General features: G+C 36.3%; 3 protein-coding genes across 3 annotated transcripts; 1 reads left to right on the forward strand and 2 right to left on the reverse strand.

The window, feature by feature from the left end:
- The first annotated feature begins 527 nt into the window (after nucleotides 1-527).
- On the forward strand, nucleotides 528-4,460 carry LOC109019106. Its single transcript, XM_019001323.2, has 5 exons — nucleotides 528-974; nucleotides 1,116-1,181; nucleotides 2,644-2,842; nucleotides 3,529-3,583; nucleotides 4,400-4,460. The coding sequence occupies exons 1-5, from the start codon at nucleotides 528-530 to the stop codon at nucleotides 4,458-4,460; spliced, it is 828 nt and encodes a 275-aa protein (XP_018856868.2).
- A 453-nt stretch (nucleotides 4,461-4,913) lies between these two features.
- LOC109019107 (uncharacterized hydrolase YugF) lies at nucleotides 4,914-14,350 on the reverse strand. The gene is made up of 8 exons (XM_019001324.2): nucleotides 13,976-14,350; nucleotides 11,388-11,480; nucleotides 9,214-9,422; nucleotides 8,154-8,298; nucleotides 7,993-8,065; nucleotides 6,475-6,621; nucleotides 6,153-6,278; nucleotides 4,914-5,314 (listed from the first exon to the last, which is right to left on the reverse strand). Exons 1-8 carry the CDS (start codon nucleotides 14,248-14,250, stop codon nucleotides 5,225-5,227), a joined length of 1,158 nt encoding a protein of 385 aa, XP_018856869.2. The 5' UTR covers nucleotides 14,251-14,350; the 3' UTR covers nucleotides 4,914-5,224.
- An 819-nt stretch (nucleotides 14,351-15,169) lies between these two features.
- Nucleotides 15,170-15,748, reverse strand: LOC118348467 (secreted RxLR effector protein 161-like). Its single transcript, XM_035690106.1, has 2 exons — nucleotides 15,518-15,748; nucleotides 15,170-15,415 (listed from the first exon to the last, which is right to left on the reverse strand). Exons 1-2 carry the CDS (start codon nucleotides 15,746-15,748, stop codon nucleotides 15,170-15,172), a joined length of 477 nt encoding a protein of 158 aa, XP_035545999.1.
- Nucleotides 15,749-18,999: the final 3,251 nt, after the last annotated feature.

Consider the following 18,999-nt stretch of genomic DNA (forward strand, 5'->3'; position numbering starts at 1 on the left):
TAATCCACGTGAGGAAGAGGAGCATGAGGAGGTCTCTGGGGTGTAGATGCTTGTGTTGGAGAATACTATATCGAAACCTAAACCAGATTTTCAATCAGAGGTCTTCCCGCAAGATAAAGAATATCTCACGAAGTCTGAAGCTAATGAAGGTAAGAAGAAATATAAGAAAAAGATGTCTATTAAAATGCGAAGTTCATCTCGGGTTCATGCCCGACTTTCAAACCTTGCTTAATGATTGATTCTATTTTTGTATGGAATATTAGAGGGATTGGGACCTCCAGGAGTAGAGTAAAAAAGTTGTTGCTCTATTAGAACCTTTTCAAAATTTAGAATAAGCTCGTAAATTGGTACGTTGTTTGAATTTTGATAGTGTCATTTCTAATGAGAATGAAGGGGGCAAGATCTGGATTTTTTGGAATAGTACCTATGTGGTGCATGTGGTTCGGATGGGAGTGCAATTTATTTCTATGCTAGTAGGTGAAGGGACTGAGATGTTCTTACTCACTGTGGTTTATGCTAAATGTACCATGGCGGAGAGAAGACTCCATTGGGATGATCCTAGTTCTCAAATTTTGGGATCACATCCTTGTGTGTTTGTGGGTGATTTTAATATTATCCGTAATGATTCAAAAAGGAGGAGAGGTAGGCCTCAGCCTAGCATGGCTATGGAGGATTTTAATAATTGGATTCACCAAAGGGGTTTGATGGAAATGTCTACGACAGGAAGTATGTTTACATGGTGTAATGGGCAATCGGGGCTTGCCTGTTCATGGGCACGTCTTGATCATGCTCTCATGGATAGTTCCTCCATTGCATTGTTTCATAATGCTACTTATTCATATTTTCCACGTTCTACTTCAGATCATACTCCCATGTTTATTGCTCTCAAGAAGGATCCTTTTGTCTATGGCCTGGCCCCTTTTCGTTTCCAACAAATGTGGGTGGACCATCATAGTTTTTTGGACTGTGTTCGGGTAGGTTGGGCCTTTCAGGCGGAGGGTTCGACTATTCAAATTTTGACTAGAAAATTAAAGCAGACTAAGATGGTGTTAAGGGAGTGGAATAAAAATGTCTTTGGGCATACATTGGGTTGTATTGATGCACTGGAAAAACAGGTTAAGGAGATTGAGCAACAGCTTCTAGTTAATTGGGAGGAAATTTTGGAGAGAGAATTACATATGGTAGTCTCGGATTTGGCAAGCTAGCGGCGACGAGAAGATATACGATTGGCACAAATGGCAAAATTAAAATAGAAGGTGGACGGTGATCGAAATTCTAAATTCTAAATTTTTTTCATGCTTGCCTTGCTAATAAGAGGAGGAAAAGAGTGCTGGAAATGAGATCAAATGTGGCGGTTTATGAGACAGCGGAAAGCATACATTAAGGGGGAGTGGAGTATTTTTCTTCTTTCCTTCAAGGGGAGCAATTGGTTGAGCCACCTAGACTGGAACAGCTAATTGATTCAGTCATCTCAGAGGAAGAGAATGTCTCACTTCTTCGTGCACCTTCTATAGAGGAAGTTTTTTAGGTCTTATCTTCCATTCCGTCTCAAAGTGCTCCGGGTCCTGATGGTTTTGGTTCGGGCTTCTATAAAAGTTGTAGGGAGGTGGTTAAAATTGATGTGTAGAATGCAGTTTTGGAATTCTTTATGTCCAAGCAACTTCCAAGGATTTTCACAACCTCATATTTGGTTTTAATACCAAATGTGGATTCGCCTACAGGTTTTAATAAATTTCTCCCCTTTAGTATGTGCTCTATTTTTTATAAAGTTTGCTCCAAGATTATTATGAATAGATTAACAGGTCTCCTTCCTCGCTTGATATCTTCGGAGCAAGGAGCCTTTATTCCTGGAACAAGTATTTTTTAGAATATTAGCCTCACCCAGGAAATGGTTCATTCTATTAACAAACGTACTCATGGGGTAATATTATGTTGCAAGTGGGTATGACGAAAGCTTATGATCGTGTGGATTGGGCCTTTTTTATTGCAGTTTTGCGCAGGTTTGGCTTCTCTTTTGAATTTTGTGATTTAGTGCATTTTTGTATCTCAAGTCCTTGGTATTCAGTTATGATGAATGTTACGGTTAAGGGTTTCCTTCCAGGAGATCGTGGTCTTCGCCAAGGGGATCATTTGTCACCTTATTTGTTTATTATTCAACAAGAGGTGCTTTCCAAGATGATTCATGCTTGTGTGAGAGATAATAAATTCGGCCAATTTTATCAAGCCCGAGGTATGCCAATTGTGTCTCATTTGATGTATGCTGACGATATAATGATTTTTTCTAATGGGAGCCAGAGATCGGTTCGAGCACTTCAGAATATTTTGAAGTCAATATGAGAGATAGTTGGGGCAAGCTATCAACATTTAGAAATCAGCGCTATATTATTTGAATAATATTTCATCTATAAGCAAGCATAGACTTTTACGCCGTACAGGATTCATGGAGGGAACTTTCCCTTTTAAATATCTAGGAGTGCTAATAATTTTGGGGCGTCTTAAGCAGTCTCATTTGGAGGGCATGATAAATAAAGTGAGGCAAAAAATCAGTGGTTGGAAAGTGAGGCTACTCTCTACTGGTGGTAAACTAGTTCTGTTGAAGCATGTTATATCTACATGGTGATTCACCTCTTTGCTGTTTTACAGGATCCTCAAGCTATTATTAACAAGATTCATAGATTGATGAGCTTCTTCTTTTGGGGAGAAATCGAGGGGTGGGAGAAAAAGAAAAGGATGGCTTGGAAACATTTCTACAAACCTGTGGAAGAAGGAGGTCATAGGTTACGACATCTTCATGACATGCAGAAAGTTTTACACATGCGTTTTACTTGGAATCTTATACAAGGTAATTCTCTATAGGCTAATTTTTTCAAAGCAAAATATTTGGGTTCCAAGCCTTGGGCTTTAATAGAGGCCACGAAAAGTTCTAGATTCTGGAGAATGGTTGCTAATTGTATTCCGTGTTTATTGAATAATTCTAAATGAAAGATTAGAGAATGGGAGATTTTTTCTGGTATGACAAATGGAGGGATTATGGTCCACTTATTAATGAGATGTCAGTAGTGGGCTCACCCCTGCTAAAAGTTAAAGAATGTAGATTGTTGGATAGTTGGGATGTGGATTTTCTAGAGAATTTGGTTGGGCAGGAGAAGGTGGATGAGATTTTAGTCTCTTTATTTAGGCCTAATTCCTGAAAAAGACATTCTAGCTTGGACTCCTATGGAGACAAGTATGTTCTCTACCAAATCTACTTGGCATTGTATTCGTATCAGAGGTTCTCCTCTTGACTGGCATGAGTGGATTTGGCATAAAAGCCTTCCTTTAAAAATGTCTATTCATTTTTTGAGGGCTTGGCATATGGCCTTGAGTGTGAATGATCGCTTGCACCATTTTTGGTATTCCCATTGTTTCCAAATGTGACTGTTGTAATGTAGGTCATATTGAAAATATTAACCATGTAATATTTGAAGGTGATTTTCCTCATAAAGTATGGTCTTTTTTTGGCACTCTGTTTGGTATTCCTCTTGGCAGATCTTGAAAGCAAAATTATGGAATTTGGTTTAGGCGTGCTAGCTCCTCTTCTCAGGTGGGTTTTATAGTTGGCATCATTCTCATCATTGTTACTTGGCACTTATGGAGAAGAAGATGCCTTGCTAGAATGGAAGGTATTCGGGAATCTTATGAAGTTGTTGTTCATTCTATTTATGTGTGGCTTGGTTCCCTTTGTCATGTAGTGAAGAATCCTATGTGTTTGTCTCACCGGGATGGTAAGATATTAGAGGCCTTGCAAATTAAACCGATTGTGCCCAAAGCTCCTTGTTGCAAATTGGTTATGTGGATTAAGCTACCGTCGGGATGGTACAAATTGAACACGGATAGTAGTAGTCTCGGAAACTCAGGATCTTGTGGCATCGGTGGGGTTATTTGAAGTGATTCAGGTTGTCTTGTCAAGGCTTATCCCTCTCCTATTGGTTTTGGCTCCAACAACAAAGCGAAACTTTTGGCGCTTATTCAAGATTTGAAATTTTGCAAGGCTTTACATATTTCTAATATGATAATAGAAATGGACTCGATGGTAGTGTTATCGTGGGGGTTGAGAGGGCGTTGTGGTGTGTGGTACCTAGAGGATTTTTGGAAAGAACTTGTTGGTTTGACTTGTAATCTTCTTTGCCGGTTTCAACATGTGTTCCGTGAGGGTAATATGGTGGCGGATTGGTTAGCCAAGAAAGGTGATTTAGGCGCTGACTTGGCTTTTTCTAATAATTGTGAATTGCCGCGAACTCTTCCTGACTTGCTCCGTTTGAATTTTTTAGGCCTTCCATCTCTAAGAGTTTAGTTTATTCTGGTTTTGTTTTATCAGTCAATACATAGGTTTGTCATAAATTTGTTTTCTGGGTTGCAGGCCTGATGGGTTTTCCCATGATCTTTTTCTAGTTATCACGGTATTCTTCCGCCATAAGTGAATACATTATTAATAAATTTAAGAAGAGGTCACTATTGGACATGTGACTTCCGCTCTTCTTAAAAAAAAAAAAAAAAAATTTCCCACCCGATAAAATCCTCCAATTGGTTCAGATGAATGCAAGTCAAACAGAAGCAAACAAAGTCTGTACAAATTTATGTTCATTTATTGTGTGTTGAATCGACAGGAGTTGGAGCACTTTATTTTCTATCAATTAGTTATAGAAGTGGTTCACGAAAATTAATCCAGTACTTCAATTTGAATTTCAGTCAAATTTGACACTTCAATAATTGAGGGGTCCTTCCACCATGATTTTCCCATATTTTATCCTTTTGCAATACCTCCATAAGCTTTCTTAATTACAAAAAGATGCACCTAAGTAGCCCGCCCCTTCTTTAATACTTCTGCACAAGCTGGATGATGATAAACCAACCACTGAGTTTGGTGCGTGTGATTGAGATTGTAAACAAGGAAATTGCAAAACTTGATATTTCTTACGGTATGTAATTACAGATAGTTGAATCGGGTTCAAAACTTAAAAAAATATTCAATAAATGCTGTCCAAGTCTAAGAATTGCAAACCCCACCCTCCCCCCAAAAAAAGAAAAATAAAAGAAAAAAGTGCTGTAACCCACATCTGAAATTGAACATACTGTTGATTAAAAGGGAAATCGAAACTTGGCTAGCAGTGCCTTGAAAAAGGATAAACCATAAACATCTCTGACGCACTAAGGAGCAGCTAGCAACAAACTGACATGCCATTGATCAGATAGTTGTGGAGACACTAGCAGATGGGGTAGCATGGCGTGCCACAAATGACTTGACAAGTGGATTCACAAGATGAGGTGCTTCATCCTTCATTTCCATCAACAAATCATTATATTCAAAAGTGATTATCATCAATAACAATATTAACTTCATATTGAAGTGTAAACAACAAGCGATTACATTCAAGTATAGATAGGGAAAAGGGCCTTTCTCTCCACAGTTAATGAATGATTTGGCATTGATGGAACATCAGAAATCAGTGCTTTAGAGCTTGAAATGATAGCACGTGCACAGAAAGTTCTGTTTAGATTCTTGGAGCATTAATAGTAGTCTCAACAAAGTTTAGCTAAAATTTAACTAGAGAATTCACTTTTATAAATTTAGCTAGCCACTTTTTAACGACACCAAATAACAGGAAGAGAATTGTTTATGGTGAAAATAATATTTAGCCAGCCCAAGGGGCTGGCCAGATTTGGCCAGTGAAAAAATCTTAGGCTAAAATTACTGTTCATTTATTGAGTCCATTATAGTGGATTTTTGTGCAACCTAGCTAAACTTTGGCTAAGTTGAGTCCACTACTAGTACAGCCCTTACACCTCAAAGCTTTGGATACATTCCAGTTTTATTGCATGCCTCCTAACAGATTAAAAACTTATAATGATGGATTAAATCGTCCATGAACTGTGTACATAATTACCACGGTACAAGTTGTGCAGGAGCTAACATTTTTTACACAAAATATAAATAGAACTATATACATAGCCCTCCAAAGCAGGTGTAGAATACTCTTTATCGTGCCACACAAACACCACCAAATCAAGACATTGCCGCATGTGTTGTTTGTGAGGGCAGGCGGGTGGGTGGGAGTTAGTCAATGTGTGTCTGTGCATCTGAGAGAGAGAGCGAGAGAGAAAGAGAGAAGTACCTGTGGGCAGTGCCCAACATTGGGCAGGATGACAAAGTCTTCAACAGAATCAAAATTCCCATAGTTTCTACCAAGTTCAATGGGTTCCCAAGGATCCTTGTCACCCCATGCTATTAGAACTGGACACTGTAAAGAGAAAAGTAGGATCATTAGTCTCATTACAAATGCAGGTCTCACTTCAATGGATCCTGTAAGAGTGGCTTGGATACAGTCCTACATTTGAGCATTTTTCTTTTTGGCATGGATGTTTGCTCTCAAGACTCATGCAACTTTGTACTCGTAGGATGTAGTTAACAAACTGAAATACAATTGACACACTGACCTTAACTTGAGGCAGAAGTTCCTCAGGAAGAGGGCCACCTGAGTAGCAAATAAACTCAAGGAACACATCAGCAGCGCCAGGTTCCAGTCCTGGATTAAGTATTTTCTGAACCAGTTCCTCCGTCACTTGGGAGGTATCATGGTAACACTGAAACTCATTTAATCAGAAGCAATCGGCACCAGTAAAGTTATGGCTGGATTCATTCTTTTCAGTTAAACACACAACTTAGAATAGGTATTTGCAACATTTCAGTCCCTAGTGTACACTACTGCACTTTCTAAGATCAAGGCATCAATCGTTAGTCTAAAAAGACCTGTAAATATTCTGTCTCTAGACCATCTCTTTTGACTTAAAATCCACAGCATTTCCTATATTTCAACTCCAAAATGAATTACCATAAAATTTACAAATTTTGAGGTTCATTCTTGAAGGAAGCTTTTTCTTAGGCAGGAAATATTCAGCAGACATAAATCAACGACAACACAGTCAAGTATGTCGCATTTGTAGCTTTGTTTGTCTTGTCTTTTCCTGTATATACAGTTAGTGGATCCATTTATGTGCATAAAAAAGATGCCAACTGGTCATGAACTTGATATACTTTACCACCTATATGCATAAAAGCTTCTTAGGGCTTGTTTGGATACTAAGAATATATGTGAATAGTAGTGAAATAGTTTGAGAATATCTTAGAACATTTGTGTTCCCAAACAGGCCCTAGTTGTATGTAAAAGGGCAAGTTTTTAACTTCCCGACTTTGTGACAAGGAATAAATAATGAATTCATAATTGTGCGAATGAAAAAAGCATGTATATCAATCTGATCACTACGGATTGAGGCATCAAATGTCAATGGGTTGATAGATTATTCCAAGCTTGAAGTGCAAATATCTGATGCATACAAGATTTGGTTCTGAATCAACAATGTTTCAAAGATTAAATTCAGATCAAATTTGTAATTTCAAAGCCTGATCCATTACATACCTACACCTCTTCCAAGGGAAAATTATGGTTCCAAAAGAGAATATCTTGAACTCAACTAGGTCCACTGAACATGGTTTGCGTTCTAGTTTCTTATGATATTACTCCATTTAAATAAAGAACTACAGATGATGAATCAATGAAATTTACATGGTGAAAGAAAAGTGGAAGGAAAAAGAAGAATGGTTACAAATTCCCACGAAATGGTGAAAATTACAGGAAGAATGTTTATATTCTTTTATAGGAAAAGATGTAGGGAAAAGAAAATGATATTTTATCCTTGAGGAGGACTTGGAAGCATTGCCAAATTTGGTAACCATTAACAACATCTGAAGACATTTGTGCATACTTAGTGATATCTTGCAAAACATACGAACAGGTCCAAGTAAAATTGTAAACCTTAAAAAATTATAGTGAACTTGGTGGCATTGAACTACCACATTAGTGCTAAATTCATTAAAATTCATTATTTCAATTAGCCCTTCGTGTAATTAGCACTAATAATTTGATTAGAAATATCAGTATTTGTATATCGGAATACCTGGCAAAGAATACTTTTCACAGATTCCGGTGTAGCAACAATTTTATAGAAATATTTTCCCAAAGCAGTATTCCTGGCACAACAGCATGACTATCTTTAAAAGTCTTACAGATGCAACCTTAAAAATAGCCCATCAAAGAAGCTATTACTCAAATCTTTACCTCAGCAAACTCTGGAATGACCTGATGAAAGGTCTTCCAAACCAAGGCTGCTTCTTAATATGTAGCATACGAAGAGATATATTTAGAATGATGATGCCTTTGCAGATCTGTGGTGCCATAACCGCTGCCTGAAGACCAACAACTCCTACATAAATACCAGAAAAAGAAATTTCATTGAATGCATCATTATCACCAACTATTATTAAATTCATCATCAACCTAATTTTCTGAATTTAATAAAAAATTTAGATCTAAGGCTTGTTTCCAAAGAAATAGCACTAGAGAAGAAATATATCAATGGGTTTGAATTAGGTGGCTAATTTTGATGGGAATATTTATACCTATTGTTTTTAACACCAAGCATGACAGAACATGACGTGAAGGTTTTAAAGACAGCATATTTTACAGCAGTATCTTTTCACAAAGTTCTAAGAAAAGAGCAAGAGCAAGAAAGCATCCTTCACACACCAAGATGATAGTCCTTCAGGTTGTCTGATAAATGTATTAAAAATAACTGTGCCTAGAAAAAAAATTCTCAGCAGCAAGTACTGAAAAAAAAAAAAAAAAACGAGAGAGGGAGCAAAGCAATATAAATAAGCGCGCATCGCACTTTATGATTGGAAACTATATCTTATTAAAATTAGCAAAGACAGAAGAATACAAGTTCCTTTTTTGAGACTTTGTAAACCATATTGATTCCAAGTTGGCATGCATCAACCCAAAAGTGCGACATTGCTCTTAAACCCAAAGTAGAGTACCAGTATATAATGAAATAAAAATCTCTACAACATATAAGACTCGGCTGCAATATGACCCTAGCTCAATAATCAACAGTTGTAAAGTAAATGCATTTATTGTGCTTCTTATATTTTATTTGATAGTCATGAAATTTAAATTAGTTCTACACTTGCATATTGCATAAAAATAATTTTGCATTGCTGCTAAAAAAACAATAGGATTTTAAGCTTTTATCAAAAAGAATATGCATAAATTAGCCAAGTATCAGAGCTTATAACCAATAACTAATTTATTAAAGCCAGAACAACGAAAAGGAGCTTACCTCCAATAGAATTGCATATAAAGAATGCTTCATCCTTAACCACATCGTTACAAAAATCATTTAGTTGGGTGGCCCATGTTTCAAATGTATAATAGTTGTCACTAAATTGACGAGGATTTGGTTTATCCGAGTATCCATAACCAATAAGATCAATTGCGTATACCCTGTGTGATTTTGCCAGAACTGGAATATTTTTCCTCCAATGGTCACTGCAGCCATCCGCAATTGAGTCACAAGTACTAACAGACACGCCAAAGATGCAAATAATTTAAGAATGAAAATTATGAGCACTACAAAAATTAAAAAAAAAAAAAACCATCAAGCTTTTAGATTGCAACCAGAACCCGTCAAAAGGAATTGAGCCTTTTCATAGACCCTTGGACATGTAAATAAGTTTCAGAAGCTAGACTCTTGGCTGATCATTCGATGCATAACCATTAGTGCTGTACTTTTTCTGTTGACTGGGGCCACTCTGAAATATGCCTTTGAAAAAATTGTGTACCGGTGATTATAAATAGATAATAGCTTCTGCTACTTCCCCCATCCTAAGTTCATATTACAAATAGATAATAGCTTCGCCTCTAGTTGCTCATTTACCAGAGATAGAAATTGATGCAATCTTAACATATGCAATCCTGATGTAAAACAGATTTTGAAGTAGTATTAAATACTTAAATATTCTCTTCTATGATCTCATTTCTATGCTCATAAATCCATTTTGCTTTGCTATACTCAACCAAAGGCTTAGAAATATAAGGCTAGCCTCAAAGAATTATGCAAGTTCTATTTGTGGAATATACTCTTCAAAGAACTAGCTTTTCCAAATTAAGCCTCTTGGGTACCACGATGAAGTACTTTACTTAACATAAACTAGAAGGTTAGGCTTCCACTCATTAAAAAATAGAAGGTGTCAATGTGTTCTTGCATTGGTTATGAGTCATAAGCATCAGTATGCATGGTGCTAAAAATAAGCAAGAGGGAAGGTTCACAGAGATGTCATGTCAGTCAGGTTAATACATTTCAACAATCATTATATTGGTTCCTTGCTTGAGTATATCCCTTAACCATAATGATCAATGAAGTGGTTAACAAACAGAGTAGTCACTACATGTTGTCTCATTATTGGCATTCCCACAGTACAAAAATCATGTCTAGTAATTTAGATAAATATAAAATGAATGTGATGTTTCATTTCTGTGGTGAGCTTCAAATATGACTATTGCTACAAATATATTGCAGAACCTTCCCGAATGATATACCAGTGATTCTCCAAGCATAATCCTATATGTTGCAACACATGCATCAATCCTCCAGAAACTAATTGTTAACCACACTGCCCTATATGGATGGATGTACCCGAACCAAAGGGACCAAATTTGGGTTCTGGTGATTGGGTTGGGGAGGGGGTTTATCCTGTGCTAAGAAACGAAGAGGATTGGACTACTAAAAAATCAAAAATAAGTATTAAACAAGTGAGTTTCTTTTAAACACTGAATTCACTTTCATATTGGGCTATCAAAAAAATAAAAAATAAATATTAAAAAACTGAGTTTCTTTTAAACACTAAATTCACTTTCATAATTCTGGGTTACAAATATTACTCATACTAGTAAATGTTTAATTAACAAGAGAAATTTTGAGGACAAAGAAGTATGATACACCAACACTGATGAGATATGAGGATTTGATTATCACATAGAACGGTGTGACACCTAGTACCAAGTCACATAAGGGACCATCAGTACTGTAATCAATCTGGATGATTTAAAACTTTATGAAATAACTCTTTTTGTTATAACACTTTCATAGGCTCTGAGCTTGAGTTTTTTCTCCTAAAATTACCCTGCAATGCTGTATAGACAGAAACAAGAGTGGGCAAATGCAGTTTTACCAATTAAATGAGGTCCATCCATTGTTCAACTTCACAATACAAAATATATTGATTGACACCAAAGACAAACCATCAAACCATATACTAAAACAGTTTCAATCCTAATCATGCCTAGAAGTTGTCCCACCTGACCCTTGTTTAAACCAAAATTCAAGCGTCAGAGTATGCATGCAATCAGCACATGAGTTTATATGAAGAATGAATATACTTAGCAATTTATGCATTCAATACCTATATCAATTAGGTGTCTGCTAATGAGAAGCAAAATGTGATTGATGTAGACCTGTTTGCTCCAAAACCATGAATTAAAACTAATGCAGGGCCACTGTTCCCAGAGTACTGGTAGCGAATAGAATAACCTCTCCAGTTCCACATACTACAAGACAAAAAGACAAATTACGAAAAATATAATAATTGACTCTGTCCAAAAATAAAAACAAAAATATACAAAATAAAAGCTTGCATCGTTTGTAACAATCACATGAAATAATGGTGAAGCTTTTATTCAAACAAGGTAATAGAACTTGATCTAAAAAAAATGTATTCATATGAAGACACTCAAGATCATGTTCAAGACGCAATAGTACTTCAAAAGAATCAGAAAATTGAAATGTGTAGAGTGAATGATTGCCATTTACAGTAATTTATATGGACTCACATTTCCTAGGAAGGACAACCACAAGGGGGGCCCAATAAGCATATCGATCTCCACATTTATAGAAGGATCAGCAAGTAGAGTTGACTGTTAGGAATGGTAAGACAAAAGGTAAAACAAAAAAGTGGAATCAATCACATACGACACAAGGTTTACGTGGTTTGGCAACGTGCCTACATCCACGGAGACGCAGAGGATTTTATTTCAGATGATAAGCAGATGCAATGCGGCAGTAAGGCAGCCGTACAGGGAATAATACAATATGTGTCTATATATATATATATAGGAACTCATTAAAAAAAAAATCCGCCAAAAAACCACATCGTATCCTTGTCAGTCGGGTTGGATCATCAAACTAGGCCGCCACAAACACAACCAGGCTCCACACATAAGCCTCAATGGTATGAACCACTGAAATTTGAATTTTTAGGCTCATTGCTGGCCCCTAGGTTATTATGCTATCAAAGTGAAATCTTCCACCAACTATTATTGACAAGACAATTAGCCAACATAATTATGTCTATGCAGAGGCACCAACCTAGAGGTACCTAAGTGGTTAGGCCATCTTCAATCCATTCTATATTAAAAGTATACTCTTTATTACCCATTGATAATGAAGGAAACAAAATATATTGAATTTACTAGTTGCATGTTGAGGTCATATTAAATAAAGGCATACTATAATTCTTTCACAATCATAAAATGCTAAAAAACATGTATTGTTTAGGTTCAGCAGCGTCCTGTTTCAACGCCAAGTTGGTATTTGGAGCCAGATGTCTTTAAATATCTAATTCATATATATTTGACAGATTTGAGGATTGGAAATTCATCTGCAGAATGGTTTCTCAAGGATGGAACAACATATACAAAATGGGACCCAATAAATAAGATCTGAGCCCCAAGCCTAGCTCGGATGGCTTATTTCCATGAAGGGAAAAGAAGACAAAGGAAATGAGGAGTTGCTAAAGAAGCAAACTATAAACGCATTCTTCCTCATCCACTGATAGGTCTTGTCAGCCATCCTGCTGAGTCTTGATGCAAAAATAAAGGATCTATTGACTTACTTTCCTGAAAGTAACCTTTCAAAATGAATGATTACCTCCATCATGAAGGGTTTAAATATTCTAGTTATGGAAGCAAGGAGCCTATAGATACTCAATGTTTGCAGTAAGGAATCATTACATCATACAAAATGTTCCTAAACTTTGGCGAAGTCATTCACATCGTAGAAAGTTATGATCCGTTGGTAAATTTCTTAATGGTACCACAACAAATAACAAGAAAAAAAAAAAAAAAAAGAACCTCGTGCATGTGAGGTCCTTTATGTTTAGTCCTCTGCATCTTCCTCTTTGTTAGAAGAAAGAAAAAAATGCGCAGCTGATTATTATAAGAAGGGTAAATAGATTCAAGTAAGATATGCACCCCTTTAGCCCTTTCTAAGAAGATTGTGTCATCACCAATAGAGGAAAAAATGACAAATTTTCTAAGAAGATACAGCCCCTCGCAATGAAGATCGATGACTGAAATACTATAGAGGAGTGTTTGTTGAAAAAGCAATTAAGTTTGAAAAAGAAATTAAGTAAAGGCTGAAAGTGGTAGATGTAGAGGCTACATGTTTGAAGTAACATTCATCGGTTTAGGAAGGGCAAGATTGGTCGATTAAAAGTTCATTAAATTGAGTTGAGTTGAGATGTTAAAATATTGTTAAAATATTATTATTTATTATTATTATTATTTTAAGATTTAAAAAAATTGAATTATTTATTATATTTTATATTAAAATTTGAAAAAATTATAATGATGAATTGAAATGAGTTAAACTTTCAAACCAAGCCTAAGATAATGCCATAAGTGCTATTTTAAGTATCACCCAAACAAAGAGTGAAACTGTGAAAACACCAAAGAACTTAATCTTGGTCAACAAATTTACCTCAAGGTGGGACAAGAGAACAAATTTACCACAAGCAATGCACTTAAGCTTCTGTAGTTAATATTTCAAAAAAAAAAAAAAAGTTTTCTATAGTTAAGCACAGACACACACGTATGTCCGTATGCACATGTCTAATTCATAAACAATTTGGTTTATTAATTCATTATTTCAAACCCCGCAAACAGAAAAGTTTCAAACTTCTTTTCCACCAGTTTCCTGCAGAACGAACCAGACCGACAAATTCAAATTGAATATTTCCAAAATAACAAGGTTCGAAACCCATTACCGGATTTGAACGTCAAGCGTGAGATCATTATTGGTTGCCGTTCCCTGACTGGATAGGCTATTACGTTCAACCTGATCGTTTGAACGACACTGTACGACACACCCATTTGAGATAATCGGATGAAACTTGGAAACTCTGTGAAGAACTGAATATTGACGGGGATGAGTTCTGCAACAAGAGATTGAAGATGATGCAAAATTCTTTTTTATCCGAGAGGAGAGAAGAATAAAATCAGGTTTTGCGAGGGGCAGTACAGGGGAGGCCGTGCATGCCATAGCTTCAGAGAGAAGCAGAGTGTCTTCTCTGGTATTGAATGGTCCCTCAATCCGTGCTCGGAGGGAATGGATACGTGTTTGGTTCTGCTCCACGTAGCCAACATACAGATCCAGTCGTCTTCTATCCAACATTTGTCATTGAGTCCCGCTAGGATTCCACAAAAGGCTCCACAAATTGAACTGGCAGTGACGTGTCAGTTTTTTTTATTTTTTTCGGATTTATCAGTTCTTTTTTTTCGAATTTCATTTTCCCCCACTTCGTCAGTCCCATAAATTCAGCCCCATCGTTCCTTTACACTTCGTGTTCCCGCCGTCTGCCGATAAGGTAGTCTTCGCCGACATCCCGTCCCCAACAGCCACGTTTGGTAGTCGCCCCTGACATCGTCGCCGGCAGTTTCAGTATCCGGCGTGAGAGCCGTCCCGCTCCTTCTTGGCAAGTACACAGAAACTAAATTCATTTTAAAATTTTTCATTTTCACGTAAGCAAAGAGGAGAATAGGTAAAATGTTAAAATTTCCATTTCCCATTTTTTTTTTTTATAATTGCTTTCGGAGCAAACAAGTGTTGTGCCAAAATCACCCAAAATACACTCAAACACAAGATAGAGGTAATATATAAGTAGTTCGGTAATTGAAAGTGCTTAGCAGTGTGAGATATTGATCAATTCCAAACAGTGTTGAAATTTGATTCCTATGACAACTTTCGTCAACATATATGTTGGATTGTCTTTAGTACCAATCTTCTGAAGTATAATGACTCATTCATCTAATATCTCACGTATGAAGTGAAAATGGACATCTATATACTTTGTTTGAGAATGATACACTTGATTCTTGGCCAGATGAATTGCACTCTGATTATCACAGTAAATGATAACCTCTTGTTGTTTAAAGCCTAAATAATATGTTACCAGCTCCTATTACCAAATGGCTTCTTTCAAGATTTCTGTTACAACCATGTATTCAACCTCTGTGGATGATAGTGTAATTGTAGACTGCAAAATAGATCGCCATCTAACTGGTCCTCCAGCCATAGTGAACACATATCCAATTGTCGATTGTCGTTTGTCAAGATCACCTGCATAATCTAAGTTAACATATCCAATTACTAGACTATCTTCACTCTTCTCAAACTTCAAACCAAGATCTGTGGTCTCTAGAATGTACTGCAAGATCCATTATGCCGCATGCCAATGTGTCTTTCCAGAATTATGCATATATCGACTGACTAAACTAACGGCCTGAGAGATATCAGGTCGTGTACACACCATGACATATATTAAGCTTCCCACAACACTTGCATACGAGACATTTTTCATATAGTCCCGCTCTTCATCACTTTTCGGAGACTGCAATGCACTGAGCTTGAAATATGGGGCCATTGGAGTACTTATTGGCTTCGTCTTCAAGTCCATGTTGAAGTGTTGTAGTACTATCTTCAGATACTGCTTCTGAGTAAGGTGAATTGTGTTTTTCACCCTATCTCTGTCAATCTCCATCCCAATATTCTCTGTGCTTCTCCTAGCTCTTTCATTTCAAACTCATGACTCAGCTGAATTTTCAATCGATCTATCTCTACCTTGCTTTTACATGCAATCAATATGTCATCTACATATAAAACCAAATATATGAAAGATCCATCTATAAGTTGTTTGAAATACACATAGTGATCATATTGGCAACGAGTATATTTCACATAAATCATGAAGCGGTCGAAACGTTTGTACCATTGCCGAGATGACTATTTCAAACCATAGAGATATTTCTTTAAATTGCAAACCCATTTTTCTTTACCAGTTTCTTTAAAACCTTCCGGTTGAGACATATAAATCTCCTCATCCAGATTACCATGTAAGAAATCTGTTTTCACGTCAAGTTGGGCTAACTCAATGTCATATTGTGCAACCAAAGCTAGCAATATCCGAATGGATGAATGTTTCACAACTAGAGAGAATACTTCACTATAGTCAATTTCTTCAGCCTAAGCGTAACCCTTGGCACCAATCTAGCTTTGAATCACACTCTACTTTTAGCAGCTTGATCATCTTTCTGATTGAAAACGACTTACAACCAATTGACTTCTTTCCTTTTGGAAGCGGCACAAGCTCCCATATCTGATTCTTCTAAAGAGATTGCATCTCCTTACTCATTGCACTTTTCCATTCAGTCTGTTCACTAGACTGTATGGCTTTTTTGTAAATAGTTGGAATTTGATCTCCTTCAGCTAGAAATGCATACATCACAAAGTCTACATAACGTCCCGGTAAACGTGTCTCTCTTCTCGGCTTGTTTGTTGCAATTGATTCAGGTTGGCTTGGAGATACTGTGACTTGACTATCAACCTCAAGTTGTCTCTATTCTCCATTTGCAACTCCTAAATCTTTTGGATTAGTAAACTCTACCTTTTACGAATCAAAAGGTATTTCGCTATCATGGCTGTCTTCAAGGGAGTCTTTATGCTCATGTGACTGGAGCATCTTAGACTCGTTGAATGTAACATCTCTACTGATTATTACATTCTTTGACTCTATGCACCAGAGTTTGTACCCTTTTACACCAATACTAAAGACTAAGAATTTTGTTTTCTTGGCTACAGGATCAAGCTTACTTTCTTTAGCATGATAGTAAGGTGAGCATCCAAAAAATGTAAAGAGTCATAATCAGTAGCATGAGTACATTTCCACATTTCAACTGGTGTCTTCCTGCCATTGACAGCTACGGGTAATTGGTTGATGAGGTGGTAGGCATACGTCACAACTTCAGCCCAAAATTGTTTCCTGAATCTAGCATCCAGAGTCACGTACCTATCAAACGTCTAAACATTTGGTAGAACCTAATGGAGACAATGATCTTTTTATTAGTGATGCATATGGCCATAACAATTAGTTTTCTTTCTTTATTATGTAATCACATTATGTTTGAGTTATTATATTTAATACATCTTGTTAACTTTCTTTTACATTAATAAGTTTTTATACATGTTTTCGTTTATAAGGAGATATGAGTTATATGGATGCATTGACCAATTCTAAAGCATTTTGTAACGCCTCAATGAAAGGCCCAAACCACATGGTCTGTATTCCAAAAAGACTAGTCAATGATATAATTGGAGCCTCATTGGAACTTTATAAAAAGCAAGAACTTCTCATTCCCAAACAATGTGGGATCTCATATACTACCTACCCTTATTCATATCATATGAGATATCACAATTTTGTAACGCCTGAATGAAAGGCCCAAACCACATGGTCTATACTCCAAAAGAACTAGTCAATGATACAATTGAAGCCTTATTGGAACCTTATAAAGAGCAAGAACTTCTCATTCCTAAGTAATGTGAGATCTCATACACCACCTACCATTATTCATATCATATGGAGTATCATAATCTACCTCCCTTAAATTCTCGACATCCTCGTCGGGCCTGTCTATTGTAGGTGGCATGGCTCAAGTCTCACATTTCTAGTTGGGCTAGTCTCTGATACCATTTGTAATGCCCCAATGGAAAATCCAAACCATATGGCATATACTCCAAAATGACTAGTTAACAATTGGAGCCTCGTTGGAACCTTATAAAGAGCAAGAACTTCACCTTCCCAAACAATGTGGGATCTCATACACCACTCACCCTTATCCATATCATATGAGGTATCACAATCTACCCCCTTTAAATTCTTGACGTCTTCGTCGGGCCTGTCCATTGTAGGTGGCATGGCTCAAGTCCCATATTTATAGTTAAGATAGGGTCTGATATCATTTGTAACACCTCAATGAAAGGCACAAACCACATTGTCTATACTCCAAAAAGACTAGTCAATGATACAATTAGAACCTCATTAGAATCTTATAAAAAGTAAGAACTTCTCATTTCCAAACAATGTGGGATCTCATACACCACATAACCTTATTCATATCCTATGGGGTATCACAATCTACCCCCCTTAAATTCTCGACGTCCTTATTTGGCCTGTCCATTATAGGTGGCATGGCTCAAGGCCCACATTTCTGGTTGAGATAGTCTTTGATACCATTTATAACGTCCCAATGAAAGGCCCAAACTACATGGTCTATACTCCAAAATGACTAGTCAATGATACAATTGGAACCACATTTGAACCTTATAAAGAGCAAGAACTTCTCATTCTCAAATAATGTGGGATCACATACATTGTCTACCCTTATTCATATCATATTGGGTATCACAATATGTGTCTGACAGACAGTTATACAACACACAATTCTTAAGGAAAAGAAGTGTTTTCACCATTTTACATTAAATAGAATCCACGTCAATACAATATCTGGTTCATCGAATCTAATTGAATGTTTTTGAAAGAACCAATATCATGTTATCAAAATGAACAAAATTTTTTATTGACAAGGTTTTGTATTCTTCAAAATTTTAAAAAAAAAAATTATTCAGTTTTGAATCTACCCATCTTAATAGTTTTTCTTATAAGTATATTCATTGTAATAGTTATCATATTGAAACCACCAATTAAGATAGTGATGAACATCTTTATATTATAATAATAAATTTAGGTCAAAAGATCATATTAGAAAAACTATATGTTTTCTCTTTTGGGTTATATTATACAAAAATAAAAATAATTGTATTACATGTTATAATACACCAGAACTACTCTAACCCAAATGCCTTTATGATTTTGACATAATCATTTTGGTCATCTAGGATTAATCATGATGCGTCGAGTAATCAAGAATTCATATAGCCATCCCTTAAAGAACT

This window comes from Juglans regia, chromosome 5, assembly GCF_001411555.2.
Source record: "Juglans regia cultivar Chandler chromosome 5, Walnut 2.0, whole genome shotgun sequence".
NCBI lineage: Eukaryota > Viridiplantae > Streptophyta > Magnoliopsida > Fagales > Juglandaceae > Juglans > Juglans regia.